The sequence below is a fragment of the Nannospalax galili genome, unplaced genomic scaffold, assembly GCF_000622305.1.
Source record: "Nannospalax galili isolate Female #2095 unplaced genomic scaffold, S.galili_v1.0 scaffold406, whole genome shotgun sequence".
Taxonomy (NCBI): Eukaryota; Metazoa; Chordata; class Mammalia; order Rodentia; family Spalacidae; genus Nannospalax; species Nannospalax galili.
In genome coordinates, this window is record NW_008357033.1 from 3,382,319 (window position 1) to 3,403,248 (window position 20,930).

A 20,930-nucleotide genomic window follows, 5' to 3' on the forward strand; every position below is an offset into this window, starting at 1 on the left:
AAGGAAGGAAATAGGAGTGGTATTAGTGGCAAACATGTGTGACTAGCTTCTCTTTGGTAGAAATGGGACTTTCTAGATGTGTGATGCTCCTGGACAGACTTGATCCCTTACATCTCAAACACAGACAGAAAGCTGTGACCAGCCACCACTGTGGCACCATATGGGTATTTGGAGAGATGTGTGCACTGAGACAAAGAGGCTTCTTTGAAGCAGTTTCCCAAATGAACCCAGAAAACTAAGACCATTCAAACATCTAGGAATACTTTAATCAAAACTCAAACTCCCACTAGGCATGATGGATCATGTCTTTAATCCCAGCACTTGGATAAGGCAAGAGGATCACAAGTTCAAAATCAGCCTGGGCTAAATAGTGAGCCCCTGTCTCAGAAAAATCAAACCAAACCAAACTCCAAAGTCCCTTACAGGCTGCTGGTGGAAAGCAGTGAGCATGAGGCATAAGTGTGTCTCTGAGTCATGTCTTGAGCTGGGGACAGAGACGGTATGAATCTTCTGTTGAGTCTCTCACAATGTGCTGAATTTTCTCTCCACTGCTTTTTCCTCCATGGAATTTTCTTTTTTAATTAAAATTTTAGTTAATGCATAAAAACATAAAGATTATACATATTTGGGGGGTACCATGTGGTGTTTCCACGTATACATATTGTATAATGTTTAAATTAGGGCAAACAATACTGCTCTTAAACATTTATCTTTTAAAACAAGATTCATTTTGCTTTTAAAATACATGTATATGTGGGGAGGGAGGTTATGTGCACTTGTGAGTGCAGGTGCCCGTGGAGTCCAGAAAGGGTGTTGAATCCCCTGGAGCTGGAGTTACAGGCAGTTGTGAGTCACCTGACATGGGTGCTGGGAACCAAAATAGGGGTCTTCTGGAAGAACAGTACACATTCTTCACTATTGAGCCATCACTCCAGTCTCAACATTTATCTTTTTTGTTGTTATTTTATTTTGGTGTTGAGGGTCAAACTCAGGACTTCACACACACTAAGTAGATGTTCTACCACTGAGTTCCACCCCCATCCCCTTTAAATATGTAAACCTTCCTTTATTCTACTTTCCTGAAATACTCAATATATCATTATTCTGGTTAGATTTTATCAACTTGACGTAAGCTAGAGTCACCTAGGAAGAAGGAATCTCAACTGGCCTCCACCAAACTGGCCTATGGGCATGTCTGTGAAGGATTTTCTTAATTGATGTAGGAGAGCCCAGTTCATTGTGGGCATGGATGGTACAATTCCTGGGCATGTGGGCCTGGGTTATATAATAAAGCTAGCTGAACAAGCCAGGGGGACAAGCCAGTAAGCAGCATTCTTCTGTGGTCTGTGCTTCAGCTTCTGCCTCCAGGGTCCTGCAGTTCCTTCCCTGGTTTCCCTCAATGACAGTCTGTGATCAGGACATATAAGCCAAAACCTCCTCAAGTTGGTTTTGATCAGAGTGTTTTATCACAGCCAGAGAGAGTGAATTAGGGCAATTACCATTGTTTATAGCCATGTGTCTATTATATTTTTAAACTCTTTCCCATCTTCACAACTTCAGGCTTAGCTTGGAGAAAGCAGCCAGCCCCTGTTCTAAAGATATTTCTCTGGAGGCAGAGAGTCATATCAGGTACACAGAGCACCTAACAAGTGACTGTTGAGCTGGGGTTGAGCATTCAAAGAGACCAAGCTCGCTTGTCTAGAAGAAAGAACTCATAGGTAGGAGGGTCAGTGGCCAGACTCTCAGTTCTTGAGGTTCACGTGGGAACATCCACTCCTGCTTCCTGAGATGGGCCTGTGACTCACCTGGCCAGCCACAGCCTTATAAGAGCTCCTCAGATACAGTGCTGAAAGAACTACTCCTGTGCCTGTGTTGGAACTTGTGAGAAGAAGCTTTTTCTACTGAGGCTGCCCAGACAATGGGTGCAAAGCTGGAGTTGTCGGCTGCCTTCCTACAGCCGCTAAGGGAGGGGCTGTCTGAGAATGAAGCCAGCACAGAAGTAAACAAAGGCAAGGGGTGGAGACTGCAGGACCAAGACCCTCTGACACCAGCTGAGCTCCTGGGTTCAACCACACCTGAGAACATAGCACCAGACTTTTCAGTTAAGTAAATCAGCAAATGCATGCTTGACTTAGGCTATTTGGAGGTGTCTCTATCCTGTATACGCAACACAGTCTTGACACACCTATCTCTCATGTAAGACTGCTGTGAAGCTCACACGAGAAAACACATATGGAGTACAGTTGGAAGGCTTCTAACTGTTCTTATTGGATAATGATAAAGATGACAATAACACTAGAGGAAGGGCCTTACCAGTACTCTTCCCCTCCAGCCATGCATTTTTCATACACAGGTCCCTCTAGTTCCCGAGGGCTGGGGAAGATGGCTTCATGGTGGATAATGATGGTTTTGATGACCTCATTGACGTGTGCCTGGCAGGATACAGGGTCCTGTCCATCAGGGATGTGCATGAGAGTGGGTCCAAAGCAGATGGCCAGGTTGTAGGGATCCATCATGTTCTCATCACTGTACTGGGAAAGGCTGGAGAAAGCAGGTACCCACCAGTCAGTCACCCAAGAGATAGATCCTTCCGTTTGGTTTCTTTCTTTTGTGGGACTCTACTCAAATGCAGGAATGCTCCAAGTTCTTAGTTAAAACAGTAGCACCTATAAGAGTCTTAGGACAGCCCCCTCCCAGAGGAGGCCTTGGCCATCACAGAGGGCTCCCAGGGCCAGGTACTCACTGGTTGAGGAACGCGAAGAGGTATCTCATGACCACAATGACCACTCGGGGCAGGGTGACTAGGATCTGCTGGATCTGGTGCACCCTGTCAGCTGGGTTTTCCAGTTCTGTAATGCACAGAGGTTTCAGGGTGCCTGTCATCCTCAGAGAGTAAGGCAACAGAAGTCCCCAGGCCCACCTCCTCCAGCAGCCATGAGGACCAGTCAAGCTCTACACTCACTTGAGGGATTCATGTGAGATTTTGTCCAGGCCAATCAGAACATGAGAGATTGGGCGCTTGGCCTACTCAGAACCTCTCAGAGCTAGCTGGTCCTTAGGACTTCTGAAAAAAAACCTACAGAGAAGTGCCTTGAAATTAAGAAGAAGGAAGTCTGGAGCAACTGTGTGCTGCCTGGAGGGAAGGTTCTCCCTGAGAGACAGAGGTGGGACAGAAACCTGAGGGATGACATGTTAAGTCCAAGACAGGCGGATCTAAACTTTACAGGTAAGGGAACCCATACATTCTGTTTTCTGAAGTTGAATAGCTCACGTTTCTGTCACTGTCAACCTTCAAGGCCTAATGGTACAGGCAGGAACGATGGCTTAGTAAAGTGTAACAAGTACCAGCTGTAGCACAGGCCTGGCATACTGTAGTCACTCAGAAAATGAATGGTGCATACACAGGAATCTCTTGAGTGATCTATTAACCAGAAGCTTAACACATGGCTGAGATCTCATCTGGGACCTGTGCTCAAGTGAACTCTAGACAGAGAGGCACTGGCATGTAGTCTGGTAAGACAGGACAGTACCTATGGGGCTAGGAAGCAGTGGTTATAAGAAGTGAGTGCTACCTGCAGGGCTGACATGCCACGCACTGTCAGTGTCTTCCTTCAGTAACATTTTCCTCACAGAACCCCAGTCTCCTAAAGCCTGCCTTTTCCTCTTTTTCTTCAGCAGCCAAGGACCTTCAAGATGGGCTACCAACACTCTTGCCTGCCTCATCATCTAAGCCACTGCTCTTTGAAGACCGCCTGGAGCCATGCTTCTTAACGAGGGGTTATTGACAAAGCTGAGGTTCTTTCATCCTGACAGTGCAATATGTAGGGTTGTACAGTCAGTGCAAGTCAGACCTGGCATTTGGTATCCATGTGCCTGAATGTGTAGAGCATGCAACTAGACATTTCCAGGTTTAAATTTCAACAGGGTAATCCCTCTAGCTCACTGTCAAGGCCTGGCTGGAGGAAGCCTTGCCAAAGCCAGCTTATAGCCTCTTGTGCACAAATCAATTCTATGGCCCTCTACAGGCCATCCAGGGACTCCTGCCAGTGACTTGGCACCACTTCTGTGACTGTTTACTACATTATGGTTCTTAAATACACTTATCTAAAAGGGGAATTTTTTAAAAGAAAATATTTTATTTATTTGATTTATGATGAGTGTTTTATCTGCATGCATTTATGTGTACTACATGCATGCAATGTCCATGGAGGCCAGAAGAGGCTTCAGATCCCCTGGAACCGGAGTGAAGAATGATGATCAGCCACCATATAAGTGCTGGGAACTGAACCACAATCCTCTACAAGACCAGCCAGTACTCTTAAGCACCAAGTCATCTCTCCAGCCCCTAAAAAGGGAACTTTATGTCACCCTGTTCATGTGAAAAAGGAGGATCACTTGTCATAATTAGGAGGTGACATAAAAGCAGGTAACAGTGGGGATGTGTTCTGAGACATTCTGTGGATGTCTAAAAACAGGGAGAGGGTCAGTCACTTCTGCACCGGCCGTTTTCCCTATGTGTACATACCTGTGATAAAGGTTAACTTATCAAATAGTCCCAGGAAGATGCTAACAATTAATAATGAAGGAGAAAAATTATAACAGTACACTTGGATAAAAGTCACTTAAAACTTCAAAGTTATTTCTAGATTTTCCCATTTAATAACCCCAGACTGCAGTGAAGCGCACTTCAGACATTGAAAGCACAGATGGGGAGCAACTGCACAATAAATGCAAGTCAGTGCCACCAAATTACAAGCAGATCTTGTTTACAAAAGCTCCTGAGGCTGAGCCTGGTCCTGTGTGTTTGGAAGGGATGTTGAGGTGTAGGAGTTTCTCCTTGATATAATCACAAGCTTGGAGGAAATGGAAAAGACCTTCTCACATGTGACTCAAGATCATGACCTGTTTGGGACTGGCCTCCCTGTCCACTCAGGGCTCTGCACAGGACCTGGATTATGACGATTTAAATTTACAACCCTGGTTAAGCAAGTGACAGGGGGCCCAGAGAGGGTGTGGCCTTTGTGGCCTTGGATTTCTAAAGACATAGTTTAGGGTTTGGCATAGAACTGGGAAGATGAGCAGGAAGGAAGTACGCACAAGATTGATGGGCAAAGGAAGAAAATCAAAAGCTCAAGCCTTTTTCTTTTGCCACACTCAAGACACTTCCTGACTGACAGTATCTCACACAGAGGACTGGGACGTAGCTTAGTGGTAGAGCACTTGCCTAACTGCATGAGGCCCCATGTTCTGCCTCTCGTGGTGACTTCCCGGTGCTGTGAGAAGCACCCCAACAGAACTGGGTGGGGCCAACTGTTCTCTAAATCCAATAAAACTAAAAAGAATATTATAAAAATTAAAGTTCTGATACTGAGTTTATGTTTTAAATATCCCCTGGGGTTGGCCTTGGGTTTTAGTGTCTTACAGTTGAGGTGCCTTGATGTCTTTGTGGCTAACAGCATAAGGAATCCCCTAGTTGACTGTCACCATCTCTCTTGCATGTCATGTTGCTGGCCAATCCCTAAACCTTCTATAGCTCCTTACTACCCAAGGTACAAAGCTGCAGAGTCCTGCAAAGGCATTCAAGTCTTCCCCTCTTGCTCCATCTAACTGCCCCGGCCTCTTGCACCATGCACTGTCCTGCTGATTCCAGTGGTCTGTGTCCCCAGCCCTTCCAGGCTTCCCTGTGTCTGCTCCTCCTGGAAGGTTTGCTCACATCGCTCCCCAGGTCTGATCTGCTATCCTGAGCTTCTCACTGATACTCCTAGGAGCTCCTGCTGTATCTGATCTGTGGGGTACACCATGTCCATTAGCCCACTGGGTCATCTTTACAGCTGAGCCTTAAGCTGTCTGAGGGCCAGGGCCACCCTTCTTTCCTAGCATCCTTCTTCTGTGTCTGGCAGGGTAAAAAGCCAGTACTGCCACTTTATAAAGATCTGTGGAGGAAAGGGTCATTCCACCTGGAAAATACTTACTTATAGTAGATATCAAATCTTGAAACCTTTCCTTAGGAAAGAGTGGGTTTTCCAGTCCTCGGAAATACAGTTTTAAAACACCAGCAACCGAATTGATATCTCTTTCATTTTGGTCATCCACAAGGGGGTCTTCACCTGTGTAAGAAAAGGAAAAATGTTTTGAGTTGGTGTGGACAGAGAATGGAAGAGGAAGTGACCTGGCCAGTCTGAATGAGAAGGAAGGCAGATGGGACAAATTTGTGAACCTATGACCCTCAGTCTCTGCAAGTTGAAAGTTCCTATGAGAAACTGTTCCAATCCTCAGAAAAAGGATAAGCAATAATGACTGTCCATCACTCTTTGCTTAATGGTGCTGCTGTTTTCCCTTTCCCTATTTATAGCCACTGTGGCCCAAACATTTGAGAGAATTTTAGGCATCACAACATATGACACCTAAATTCTTCAACACATTTCTCCTAAGAATCAAGATACTCTCATATAACCACAATAACATTATTTCACCTAAAAGAATGAACAACTGTTCCAAAAATAACACCTCGCACAGCCTACATTCTAACTTCTCCAACTGTCTCATAATGTCTGTTCTGGAACTTTTTCAAACTCAATCAGTGTTTATACAATTCATTTGGTGGTTGGTGGTTGTTTCTTTGGTTTGAGACATAGTCTCTATATGTCCTGGATGATTTGGACCTTGTGAAAATACTCCTGCTGATTACCAAGTGCTGGAATTACAGGAGAATGCCAGCATGCCTAAATTTGGTGGCTGTTTCTTTAGTCTTGTAGGTACAAATTAGACTCTAACACTTTTTGTGACTAAGTTTGTATGTGATAATGTAATATAGACTTTCTGAGGAGTAGAGGCCAATTGTCTTACAGAATTGCCTCATACTCTGGCTTTCTCTCATTTTCCTCACACCCTGATTCAGGTTGAATGTTTCTGGCAAGAATACAGAAGCACAGAACACCAGGTATCCCACTGCTGGTGACACTGTTTGAGCACTGGGTTAAGGTGGTAGCCTCAAATTTTTTTACACATGGGATCTATGAAGTGATACTCAAAATCCTGATACTTTAAACTTGCTACATGTCCCTGTGCTAGACATGTCCCACCCCTATGGGGTCAGTCTCCAGTGATGACTCTTGCCTTGTTACACTGGGCGCTGCAAATGGGTTATTTTCTCATTCTGTCATTTCTTCTGCATTTCCTAGCTGGCATGATTTTGTAAAGAAGAGTTTTTCTGGGGATGGAGAGATGGCTCAGTGGTTAAGAACACTGGCTGCTCTTACAGAGGACCTGAGTTTGATTCCCAGTACCCACATGGTGGCTAACAACTGTCATCTGTAACAAGTTCCAGGGGAATCTGAAGCCTTCTCCTGACCTCCACAGGCATTGCATAACACTTACACATATGGAGGCAATATACTCACACACATAAAATTAAAAATAAAAAATTTTCTTGTGCCCCCTACTGCCTAATTTGCAAACAGCTTTGTAGATTAATTTTTGTCTTTTTTTTTTTCTTTTTGGTCTTTTCAAGACAGGGTCTCCCAGTAGCCCCAGCTGGCCTGGAACTCATTATGTAGAGCAGGCTGGCCTCAAACTCACAAAGATCCACCTGCCTCTGCCTCCTGAGTACTGGGATTAAAGGTGTGTGCCACCACGCCTGGAAATTTTTGTCAATTTTAATTCATTATAATCACCATGTTTGGGGATGCTTAAGTCATCCCAAATTTGGCCAGTGGGAGTTCTTTCTTGTGTTCTTTTAATGTGATCTCCATTGGGCACATCTGTATTTCCTAGACAAATCCTATCCCCAGGTCACCTTTTACTTTCTATGACCTGGTACAGAATCCAACATTTCTCCAAGGTGGGGTGTGTGCATTGGAGAATGGTGTTCCAAAGCAAATGTGCCCACTACTACTAGGGTGTTAGTAGAGCTGCCAGGCCCTCAGTAGATAGGGCCAGGACACACATGTACATTTTATGAGCTCATACTGATATTTCCCATTCCAAAATTATGTTACAAGATTTTCTTTGCTTTGTGATGCTCCTGCTCAGACTCCTTTATCCTGGGATTATAGGCATGAGCCAACATCCCTGGGCACTTAACTTATTTTTTATTTTATTTTGTATGCGTGTGTCTGTACACACATGTATGTACATGCCTGTGGAGCCCAGAGGACAACCTTGGCTGTGATTGCTCAGGCACTACTCACATTATTTTTTTAGACAGGGTCTCTCCCTGGCTTGGAGCTCACCAAGTAGGCCAGACTGGCTGGCCCGTGAGCCCCAGGGCTCTGCCTGTCTTTGCCTCCTCATTGCTGGGCTTTTAAGTGTGTACCACTAAGCCCATCTTTTACTGTGGGTTTGGGGGGATGGGGTTCTTGTTCTATGGCAAGCATTTGACTGAGCCATTTCCCCAGCCCTGATCTTTTTATTTTTTGACAGTGCCAAAGTACATTTCATTTTCAGTATTCAATAAATGACACAAGAGAGACAACATTTGACTATAGAATAGATTTTGTGGCAGATAGTTTTATTCTGCTGTAGGTCAATGTCAGAGTTCTGAATGCATTTAAGGTGGGTGTGGCTACAATGTTTGGAAGATTAAGGACGACCAACACATTTTCAGCATGTCGAATGTCCAACTTCTGACACGTTTATCAGTAACCCCTCTGTAAATGGAGAAGAATCTGTACATATTCTTCCTTACTATTGACAATCTTGGTTCTGATGGTCATCTGCCTTATCCTATGCACAAAATAACCTCAGAGTTTTAAGAGTGGTATTATCACTGTTAACAAACCTATTATGTAAAACCTAAGATTCACTTCAGGTACATTTGTTTTGGGTACTTGGGACATGGCCAGAAGACAGGAAATAGATTAGCAGGTGCCTAGGGCTGGGGGCCATGGTGTGGGGGATATACGATTGGCCACACATGGGCACAGGTGTCCTTTGTGGAATGATAAAAGAATTATGAAGCTGGATCACAATGATGACTGCACAGTTGCTTACAAATGAGAAGTCCAAAGCAAGAACTTTAGAAATAGCATAAGTTGTGATGTCATTCAACACAGCTCATATGCTCAGAGTCCATGTGCAAAAGTTACTCTATGATCATCAATGTGATACACAGCTTATTTCTGTTTGTGTCAGTTATAGGGACTGGGTTTTTTAGAAGTCCTTTTCTAAATGTACAGTTTTGAAAACAGAAAGCATTTACAAAGTCCAAAAGTCAAAACAAAACATGTACATGCAGGCGTGTGTATTGTATGAAATATGCAGGTGCTTGGGTGTGTGTGTGTGTACCTGTGCAGCAGGTGTGTGCAGGCCATAGGTCAGCATCAGTGGCTACTCTATTGCTTTCCACCTTGGTTTTCTTGAGACAGGGTCTCTGACTGAACCTGGAACTTACTGATTCAGCTAGCCTGGCTGGTTAGTGAGCAATGACCACCCCCCCCCATACTAGAGTTACAGATGTGTACTGCCATGCCTGACTTTTACATGGGTGCCGGGATTGGAACTCAGGTCCTCATGCTTGCCTAGCAAACTCTTTACTGACTGAGCCATCTCCTCAGTCCCCAACACCAGATTTAGTCACTCTGAGAGAACTACTCTTATCCTTCTCCCTTCACACCTTATATTTCACCATTTTCATTAGCTCTGACTGTCTGCTACGTTTCCTTATACAGCTGAGAAGGAAATACATGTACAGTCAGTCCTCCATAGTCACAAGTTCCACATCCAGGGATTCAATAGCTGGTGAAGATATGTCAAAGAAAAAAGTTGTACCTGGAGACAGGGAGATGGCTCAGTGGGTAAAGTATATGTTGCACAGCATGAACACCTGAGTACCGCCCTTGGCACCCATGTAAAAAGACAGGTGTGGGAGCGTGTGCCTGTAATCCAGCACTGGGGAGGCAGAGATAAGAGGCTCTCTGGAGGTCATAGGCCAGCCAGTCTAGCCAATAGGACAGCTCCAGATTCAGTGAGAGACTGTCTCAAAAACAAACAAACAAAAAACCCAAAAAACAAAAACAAAGGTGGAGAGTAATTGAGGAAGGCACCTGATGTCGACTTCTGGCCTCCACATGTACATGCATGCATTTGCACCCACACAATCATGTGTATACACATTATCACACATATACCCCATACCACATACATGTACACATCACACAAAAGAAAAAAATTGTGTCTGTACTAAGTCCATATGGCTTTTTGTCCTTCTTCCCTATGCAGTACAACATAACAAGTACTTACATGGCATTTACACTGCATTAGGTACTGGAAGTCATCTATGGATGATTTAAAGTGTGTGACTGGATGTGTGCAGGCTCTATGAAGATACTGCATTTTAGTAAAGGCCTTGAGTGTTCCTGGATTTTGGTATCTTCCAGGATGGTTCTCAAAGAAATCCTTGAATATACCAATGAACAACTGTTAGTGGCTTTTATTGACTCTTATTTCTTTTTTTAAATGTTTTATTTATTATTTTTATTTTATGTGTACGCCTGCAAATAGGTAAGTGCACCTGTGTCGTGCAATGCCCAAGGAGGACAGAAGAGGCTGCTGGATCCCCTGGAACTGGAGTTACAGACAGTTGTTAGCTGCCATGTGGGTGCTGGGATTCAAACCTGGGTCTTCTGCAAGCACAGTCAGTGTTCTTAACTGCTGAGCCATCTCTCCAGCCCTGGCTCTTATTTCTTATACAAAATGTAACTGACTTCTTTACACATTATCTTTACTGGCTCTTTCATTAACAAATCCTGGAAATCCCTGTGTATTATTTCACAGAAGTCTCAGTCTTTCTTTCTTTCTCTCTCTCTCTCTCTCTCTCTCTCTCTCTCTCTCTCCTCACTAGGTAGCCCTGGCTGTATGACTTGGTAGGCCAGGCTGGCCTTGAACTCACAGAAATCTGCCTGCCTCTGTCTCCAGAGTGCTGGGATCACCATTCCCAACTTCCTTTTTCTTTTTAATGGCTGCAAAGACCCCTGTTATACAGGGAGACCACATTTCATTCAGCTGACCTCAGATGGATCCACATTTGACTCTTAAAAAAACTGTATTACATTTATTTATTTATTTACTTATTTATTTATTTGTGTGTGAGCACGTGTGTGTAATGAGGCATGTGTGGAGGTCAGAGGAAAAATTTTCAGGAGTCTTTCCTCTCCTTCCACCATATGGGATTGAACTCAGGTCCTCAGGCTTGGTGGCAAGCGACTTTACCTGCTGAGCCATCCTGCCAGCCCCATATTTGACTTCTTTTGATTTTTTTGCTATGGCACCAAACCAAAACATTGCCTCAACAAATGCCCTGCATGCATGTATTTCTGTTTGTGGGGGGAGGTCTCAGGTCAGCTCCTGGAAATGGGACCATTGGTCACTGGGTAGGCACAGGTGTTTTTTTCTCACCCGTGGCCAGCATCCTCTCCATTGGAGCCACACCATTTTTTTTTTCAGTCTTTTTGAGACAGGGTCTTCTTATAGCCCCAGCTGTCCTGGAACTCACTATGTAGACCAGGCTGGCCTTGAACTCACAGAGATCCGCCTGCCTCTGCCTCCCCAGTGCTGGGATTAAAGGCGTGCACCACCACGCCCAGCGAGCCACACCATTTTGTACTCCTGCCAGCAACATCATCTTGAGAAGCTGCTTATCCTAGTCCTGCCCATAAGATGTTACCAATCTTTTAACTTTTTGTCAAATGCATCGAGAAATATGGTGTTTCTGGGAGTAGCTCACTGCAGTCTAATTGGGGGCTGCTAAACTGGTCTATTGCTAGAGATTTCCCTGGGGGAGGTGAAAGGAAGCAGAGTGTAATCTAACGCCTTCCTGAAGGTGCTGGGGGATGTTTTCACAAACAGCCAGAGCACCTGTGTATGTCTGGCAAGCAATGCACAGAGCTGGGAACTCAGCTTGGATGTCTTCACTCTGCTTCCATAGGAAGTGGGTGTGTGTCATTGGCAGTCTGTTTTAGTCCCAGTGTACTTTAGTGCAAATCAGAGCCAGTCCTTCCTTCCTGTAAGCGCTGCAGTTTTCAGAGCATGAGCCAGAGTTCAGCTACTACCTGTTCTCTTGGCTAAGCAAGTGCCCAGCCTGAATAGCTACACATGGAAACCTGTACACTGACCTTCCCTAGGTTAACTTTTCAGATGTCCTCACCAAGGAGGGGGGAAGGAAGAGAGAACACACTAAAAAATAAGTACATAATTAACATGTTGACTTTATATATACCCATATATGTATTCACACATATCACACACATAAACACACACCACAATCAGTTCTTGCCTGCCTCCCAGGACACTTTCCCTCCCATTAGTCAGGTCTCTGGCCTTCTGTAAGACCAGTCCATTTTGGCTCAGGAACAAATGGAAACACAGAGCTGATGGTTAGCAGGACAGGTTCATGTGGATGATGGTTTCATCTAGAAGGAGAATGAGAGCCAACATTCTAGACAGGCCCGATGGAAAGCCATGTCCACATTGCTGAAATCCTGAAGGAGGATTTTACCCAGCAGCCCTGACTGCAGCCCACTCCTAACCAGCTCCTTTAGGTACTGCCAAACTGCCAAACGGCAAAAAGGCTGTGCTTTCCCCAGGCACAGTCTGAGTGGACACTGCTGTTGGATGCTCACTCAGAGGTGGTCATTCACCAGGGCAGCTGTCCATGGCAACAGGGCTACTGGGGTACCTTGACATGGCAGCCCCTCCCAACTGCTACATCCCTCTTCCCCGGGCAGGAAACAGATCTGAGAAGGGTCCTGTCTACGTCTAGAATGTGTCAAACCTTACGTGGTATAATTCAGTCCTCGATCTAAATCCTGTCTTGATTTGGCAGGACCAAAGGGGTAGTCCTCTCCTTCCCATGATTCCCTTTGTCATATGGAGAAGGCTGGGTAGCTCTCCTGCCTTGCATATGAGGCAGCCCAACAGAGAGGTGGTGGAGACACAGGACACTTGAAGATGGGCCTGTGAGACTTTTTAAAGGATGTTTTCTGCTTGGTTTTGCCAGAAGATGACAAGATCTCAAAATGAGTGGTGAGTTTAAGACATACTGACAGCAACAGTAACAAAGCACCAATTAGAACCCTGGTTGACTGGTGTCAGAAGGCAAAGCAAATGGTTCAGGAATGAGCCAAAAGCTTATTTCCAGCAGAAATAATTTCTCAGAGGCTTAAGGAGCAGAGAACCAGGCTTCTTTCAACAGCCACATATCCAAATGGAAAAGGAATGTTTACCTCGGAGAGAGAAAAAGAACTAGATGAGTCTCTTCTACTAAATGGTCAAGGGTAGGCACCTTGCAGAGATTAGCAGAGAGGATTTACATTTGAAAAATGAAGAAAGGAAAAAGATGGATTGCTTTGGGGACAAAGTACAGAAAGTTTGTCCATATAAGATGTAAAGACTGGGCAAGAAGGAAAACACTGAGCTGGGCTGGGCTTGGACCGCTTAGCCACTAGCTTGATGTTGAGAGACTGCTCGGGAAGAGGGAAGATCACTAATAAGAGGAGCAGGGAGGAGCGGGCTCTGGCCAGCCCGGAGAAGCTGAGAGCCAGTTCTCTAACAGAGGCACGGCAGGCACTATTCTTTTGGAATACACTCTCCACTATGGCTCAGGTGGAGGAGAGGGAAAAGAGGGCCAATCACACACATGGGGAAAGAAAACAAAGAAAAAAAATTGTGTCTATGATATGGGTCAGGAGATTCCTGGCCAGATGGACAAGAGCAGAGGATTATTTTCAATTAACATGGGACCCCTGCAAGGCACCCAAGCCAGTGACAGGAAGTGCTGAGCTTAGCTGAGAGCTGGGGAAAGGGCAGAGCTGCCTGTTAAAACAAGGTCACTAACAGAAGAAGAGAAAGCAGGAAACTATCAGGGCAAGGTATCTGCCAGGGTGTGGGTACTATGTAGAGAGGTCACCCAAGAGAGTCAAACTGGGGGGACAAGGAATGGTGTGTGATGGGATGAGCCTGGGAGGATGGAACAGCCATGGTTCCAGCAGTATTCTATCCATTTCCAACAAAGATGGAGAACAACGGTGCTGTGGAGTCAAGGGACTGAGAAGATTCTAGCCTGTTCCTTCTATTGACATCAGGAGAGGCTTGATGCAACTGGCTTTATAGCCTTTGCAGATGCTCTTCCCTTGCTGCCTTTTCTTGCCCTGGCTTCCCTGGCCCTACTTCAAGCCTCAATCTAGGTACTTCCTCCCTGGGAAGGCTTGCTTGGCTCTACTCTTCCTCTTCTCTCCATCCTGCAGGCAAGAGGCTCCCATGCTAGCCAGTACCCACTCTATCCCTGGCTTAGTTGTGCCATCTTCTTATTAACTTTGCCTTTCAGACTGAATTTCTAGGTCTTAGTCCATGATCTCCTATGGTGAGGGACTCACTGTGTGCTAGCTGAGTGAATAAATGTCTGAGATTTGCCAAAAGCAAGGACACTCATGGGCCCTCTGGTGTTAAGCACCCGAGTTCCTCAAGTAGATGCCAGAGCTTCTCCCTAAATCCTTGGAGGCCGCTGGGCACCACAGTTAGCCAGGCCTGCTCTCAACACCTGAGTTCACCCCAGAGTGACTAGAGTACAGAGGATTTGCACCTAGGCCGCAGCATCTTCCTCCACTCTTGAGCCAGACACACGCTAGGATGGAACTGAGAGGACTGGGAGGCAGAGAATTCACTCCTCCAAAAGCAAGATAATAAATGGGGGTGGGGACTGGATGGGTAGAACTCTAGGAGGGGCCGGCTCAGAGCTCAGCCAACAGAGCTAAACCACACACTTCCAAGGTCAAAGAGGCTCACGTTTAAGAAGCCAGACCTGGTATCTCATCCTGTAATCCTAGCACTGGGGAGGCTGAAGGTGGAGGATTTCCAAGAGTTCCAGGTCTACTTAGGCTGTATAGTGAGTTCCTAGCCAGTCTGAGCTATAGAAAAAGGTAAGAAAAAAGTGTTTTTCTTACTCACTGGCCACTAGGATGAGATATGTTGTTAGGACACAGCCTTGGGAATAGGGTCTCCAGATGAAATTCAGCATAGGAACCAGTCAGAGAATAAGGCAGTAAGTCAGACTGAGGAGGAATACACCAGGGGCCTTCCAACAGTACAGATGGAAGTAGACGGCTGTTTGGCTACGTGCTACTTAACTCTTCTTTTGCCCCTAGGCTGAGAATACGGACTTACCAGTGTTAGGCTTGGTTCCAGAACCAGGGAGCAGGATGTCTGAATGCTTTTTCTTTAATGGAAAGGCCTAGTTTCCAGTTTCACTGTGGCAGGGAGCTAAGCACTGTTTAGGAGAAGGCAGACATCTGAGAAAGACTGAGTTTCTCCCGGCCCATTGAGTCCTTTGTTTGCACGGACACTGTCACTCATCAGGGACTCTGAGGCCAAGGGAAGCCTCACTCAATCAATCACATGTGCCCTGTCCTAGCCATTTCAGTTCTAACAAGCATTTATATCCTTGGCTAATCAAAGTGGGAACTTGGTGGGAGATAGGGGAATGTGTGGTCTCTTCTTCCCATTGTTTAGTTTGCTAGAAACAATATCTTGGAAAATGAAGAACTGGGTAGTTCGAGATGCCACTCTTCATTCTCCAATCTTCCTAAAACTGCTGTATGTAAGATGCTTAAAATCCTGTACACAGACAAACATGCCCAAGTTCTTTACAGGTTCCCCTTTCCAGAAACCTCCAAAAAGTCCATTGAAGAGAGTTATGGTAAGCAGTTGTATTTAGGGATGAGCATTCTTTATTCATAAGGTTTGAACCCCAGCATGGTGATTCATGCTTGTACCCAGCACTTGAGAGGCTAAAGCTCAGGAGTTCAAGTCAGTCTCAAGTATGCAGTGAGTTTTAAGTTATCCTAGGCTACATGAGACCCTATTTTAAAACAAAACAAAACAAAACAAAGCAAAACAAAATACTCAAAACAAAATGTGAGCTGGGGAGACGGCTCAGTCAGTCATCAATCAAACACTTGCCATGCATAAGGACCTGAATTCAATCTCCAGAACCCATAAAAAATCCAAACAAAAACCAAAACAATAGCAACAAAAAACCAGTCAGGATGATGGTAGTCACTTATAACCTCAGTACTGGTAAGGCAGAAATATACAGATCCCTGGGGCTTACAGACCTTGAGCCAGCCTAGCCTACTTGGTTAGCTTCAGGCCAGAGAGAAAGAGAATCTGTCTCAAAAGCAAACAAGGTGGGCAATACCTGTGGAATGACACTGAAGACTGACCCCCCCACATACCTTTACATATATGTGTACATACATGAACATGTATACACACACAAAATGTGAGGGATGGTAGCTCACATCTATAATTTCAGTGGATGCGGAACAGAGACAGGAGTCTTTCCAAGTGTTTAAGTTTAGCCTGAGTTACACACTGAGACACTATTTCAAAAGAAAACAAAAAAACAAAATCAAATAATAAAACTATTCTGGCATGAGACCAGAGATTTTGAATTTCATAGCTTTGATGTCTTGAAGATGAGATCAAATATCTACATAAAATCTGAGTTTCACACACAGCCTGAGATGATTTGCTATGATATTGTTAGTGCAGCTACATCTTGACTGTGGCGTGTATCATGAAGTCAGGTATGGAACGTTGCACTTGTGTGTTATGTCAATGCTTAAAAAGTTTTGGATTTGGAATTTGGTGTTAGGGCTCAGCTCCTAATAGTAGTTAAAGGTTGAGGAGTTGGCTGTTTAGAAGAGAATTGTTTAAAAAAAAATCTTGGGGTCTGTCAATTTCTGTGATGTAAATATTTTGGCAATGGCTGATTTCAGACTACCAAGATCATGTCATAAAATATAAAGACAGGAAGAGTATGAACTTGCATCTCTCACAAACCAGCACAGGCCCAGGGTACCTGCACATGGCTGGCTCTGAGACGCATGCTAACCTTAGGCTTCTCCTGCCTTGAGATGGTCAGTCTGTACTTACCTCTCTCAAAGGAATTCTTGATGTCATTGACTTCAACCTGAGACCCTGGAACTCTGAAGATTCCCTGCTGCTGGAGTCCTAAAAATGAAACCACAGCAAAAGCAACAAATGACATGAGACCTTGAGCTCATTAGGCCACTGGAAATATGGGTGATGCTCCCCCATGGGTTATTTCTTTCTCCTTCCATCCTTTATAATAGAGTAATTCCCGACGAAGATCTCCTAGCAGAAACCCAAAACTGGTCTTAAACTACAGATGGCCAAAATATCCAGACACACACAAACTCATGGTCTGTGAACTCGAGCCTAGGCCTAAAGAAAAAGGCCACTGACATTTATATCAACACTATTCTTTCCCTGACACTTGGATGACTTGATCCTTTAAGACAAGTTAGATTCCATAGTACAAACTGGTCTAGGAAGCAAGAAGTTGGGAAATTAGAGATGTAGTTAAGTGTTAGAGCATTTTCCTTGTGTACACAAGGTCCTGGGTTCAGTCTCAGGCAAATAATAATAATAATAATAATAATAATAATAATAATAATATAGCTGGGCAGAATGGCTTATTTGTAAGGCCGAGGCTGAGGCAGGAGGATTATGTAGATTTCAAGCCAGCCTGGACTACAGAATAAAACCCTTTCACAAGTTCCAGGGTACCTGCACAAGAAAAAAAAAAAAAAAAAAAAAAATTCAAAAGGAACATTTTTTTTTTTTAAAAAAAAAAAAAAAAATTTGATGTGGGAGACTCAATTATTAAAGAATACTCACACATTTCTTTCTTTTTTGTTTTACATGCTTGCAAAACTATGACAAAGCAGAGACTCTGATAAAGAAAAATAAAGACTCTGACGAAGCAGCCATGATCAACACCAACCTATACAGGTGGAGGAATCAAGGGTCCTACCTTGGCTCAAATGGAAATTACTACAGGTGGCTGGGCACCTTTCCCTGTCTCAGGTGTTCTGGGCATAACAGTTCTTCATGCTATAATTTACTGTATACACTTAAGAGTCATGGTTTAGTGGACATTGTGCTCAGACATGCTACGTGCTCAATAAACATTGTTCAACTCTTTTGTTGTTTAAGCCCTTTTTTTTTGACTGAGGTTAACCACTAGATGGCAGAAATTGACATCAGGTGTTATGCTTACTGTTAAACAAGGTATGTGCCTGAATATTTAGATTATGACACCATGTAGCCCATGCTGGCCTTGAACTTACTATGTAGCATAGGCCAGCACTGAACTCTTGGTGATCCTCCTGCCTCAACCTCTGTAGGGTTGAGATGACAGGCATGCACTACCATGCACATGGCTTTGTTCATCTGTTTAGCTAATCAATACTGAGTTTCTGCCACCCAAGTGTCTGCTCCCATGCCTCTGCCTCATTACCCCCACTTCCACCTGCCATCCCTTCCACCTGCCATTCCTCATTCTCCCCACTCAAAATGCATGGCGACTTTCCCAATGCCCTTTTCCGATTGGAATCAAGCAGCCTAACCCCCAAAGTCACTATCCACCCTCCTTTTTATTAATTCACCAGTAGTGCCACTATGTGAATTATATTATAATCAACTATTGTATTCATGGGCTCCCCATCTGTGCACACAACTAATGGCAGACTGAAAATATTTAAGAAAAAGTTGCATCTTTACTAAACATAGATTTTTCTTTGCTTGTCCCTAAATAATGTTCAGTATAACAACTAATTACATAGCCCCTACATGGATTTTCCCATCATTTAGAGGTGGCTTAACATCTATGGGAGGATCACGAAGGTTGTGTGTAAGGGCTGTACCATTTTATACTATGGAGCTGAGCCCCTGCATGGGGTCTTCAGTGATCCTTCTGCTTGATGATTCCCTTGTCCTTGCCTAACTGAGAATGTTAAGCCCACAGGGCAGGCATGGTGCATGCCTCGATCACACCTGTATTCCCACTAGCCAAAATGGAGCCAATGCACTCAACAAATGTTTTGCGGTGAACGAGTAAGTTAAATCCAAAGTGCCTTCTGGTGACACCACGGTTAGCAAATTCTTAACATTATTCCCTTGTAGAGCTACCAGCCTATGAGTTTGATTGATTGACTCTGGGTGGGAAAACTCTGGGTAGGAATGATTGACTCTGAGAGGACAGAACTGGAATAGTCCTGTGCATGCTATAGCTGTTCCCCAGTGACCCCAGGTCCTGGACCCATGATACTACCTTCCACGTCTGGGCCCATCATACTACCTTCTAGACCTCCCACCCAGACACAGACATGCAGGCCCCAAAGACAGCACTTGGAATAACAAACAGTTGCTCCCAGCAGCATTTTCCCTCCCTCAGAAGCAGACCAGGGACAGGAAGTCTTCCAAGATGAACAGGAATCTCATTTCCTATGAAAACAGTCCAGCACCTGTTCCCCAGCACACTCAAAATACTGAGCCCAGACTGAACTTACCATATAAATTGATGTATCTGATGCAGCTCTCCACTACGAGTGGTATAGCTTGTCCTGAATCCTTAAGAAAGAAAAAACTGTGAGTTTTATCAGGCCTGACACCCACAACAGGCAAAAGACATTAAAAACATGATTATCAAGTCAAGCCAGAAGATTAGTACCACGAGATTAGTAGGAAAACAAGCAAGGAACTGCTAATCCTAGTCTCCAGAAATAGTTACAACAGAGCCTCCAGTTAAGTGCAGAAAAAGGCATAGCTAGGTTAAATTCAAAGAAATGCTCTCTCTTCTTACCCAGCTGGCAAGAAAGCTGGGTTCACCTTGACAGGCAGGTTGGGGGCAGGAGAGAGGGGAGCCACTGTGGGGATGGGGCTGGAGCCTGACCTTGAAGGATGACCTGTCTCCCCACTCCACTTTACCCCAAGTCAACATCTCCTAGCGCTTGGGTACAAAGAGGCGGGATCACTGCCTCACCCCATTACTACAGTGCTGCATGTCAGAACCGAAGACACACTGTGGACAAAACAGGGCTGGCCCCCATAGGCCCTGTGGACCTCTAAGAAGAGAGGTTTGGTGGTCTTCATGATGTCTCAACCTAAATATCCAGGTGCATGGCATGTGGAGAAGTTCTAGAAACTTCTAATATCTGCCATTGGTCATCTAGTTGCTAATCTTAGTTCAAAAGGCTGAATAGGATGCAATTTAAGTACCTCTACCTGAGATATGAAAGGATATTCAATTACATCTTTCTAGATTGGTCTATAATTCCCAGTGGCTGGACAAGGTGAAATTTCATTTTGAGTTCCAGGACTAGGTGACCTCTTTATTACTTGAGGTCACTTAATGAACACAAAACTTGTTTTTTAAACTTCTTATAAAAGGCCACATTAAATTACTAGCCTCCCCAGAAGGCTAGGAAACAGTGAGGTGTATACATTATGCTCTTGAGAAGACAACAAGGATTTGGTGAGCTCTTGGCTCTATCATACCCCCCCACCTGAGAATGATGCCCTTGCTCAACTGCAGCTGGGGAGAGAAAGGGAGATGTACCCATTGGCAACAGGGAAAGACAGCCCTGTCCTAGAAGTCATTGGATCTACTATTTGAATGGGCTTGTGGCCTTTCTAGTAAATACCTGGTTCCTGGTTCGAGCATTTCTTCTTCCTCTGATAACAAAAAATAAACAGGCAGCAGAGCAGGAGAAAAAGAAAAGATTATGCAGGAATAAGATAAGTTAGAGTAAGCAGATCCTTCAGAGTCCGTGAATGCCAAAATGCAATGGCAGCCAGCAAAGGTCCTGGGGGATTTTCTGAATAGCCTGTCCACGGGGAGGGCCGTACCCTGGTCTCAGGGCCTCCTAGAACTTCTGGAGCTGTCCCCAGCCAGCCTTCCAATTGGCTGCCTTGCCTCTCCCAGATATCAGTAAAAGAGGGTCCCCTTTCATTCCTTGTCAACAAGTAGGAACTGTATGTACCAACCTCATTCCCAGATCCATGGCTAGTTTCTTCTCAAATGAGGGAGAGTAAGAGACCATTGAAGACCCTGTAAGACCATCTGCCTG

At 44.6% G+C, this 20,930-nt stretch overlaps 1 protein-coding gene across 4 annotated transcripts in view; it reads right to left on the reverse strand.

Moving 5' to 3' along the window:
* The window catches only part of Srgap3 (SLIT-ROBO Rho GTPase activating protein 3), a 266,271-nt gene that overhangs the window by 24,078 nt on the left and 221,263 nt on the right, over positions 1-20,930 (reverse strand). For 3 of the 4 annotated variants that reach the window (XM_008854812.3, XM_008854814.3, XM_029557069.1), the window contains 6 exons: positions 20,505-20,535; positions 19,371-19,431; positions 16,930-17,007; positions 5,973-6,107; positions 2,744-2,849; positions 2,314-2,541 (listed from right to left, as the gene is read on the reverse strand). In XM_008854812.3, the coding sequence (XP_008853034.1) occupies positions 2,314-2,541; positions 2,744-2,849; positions 5,973-6,107; positions 16,930-17,007; positions 19,371-19,431; positions 20,505-20,535 (639 nt within the window). The remainder of the gene's footprint in view (positions 1-2,313; positions 2,542-2,743; positions 2,850-5,972; positions 6,108-16,929; positions 17,008-19,370; positions 19,432-20,504; positions 20,536-20,930) is intronic. The other variant, XM_008854813.3, reaches the window with a different exon arrangement.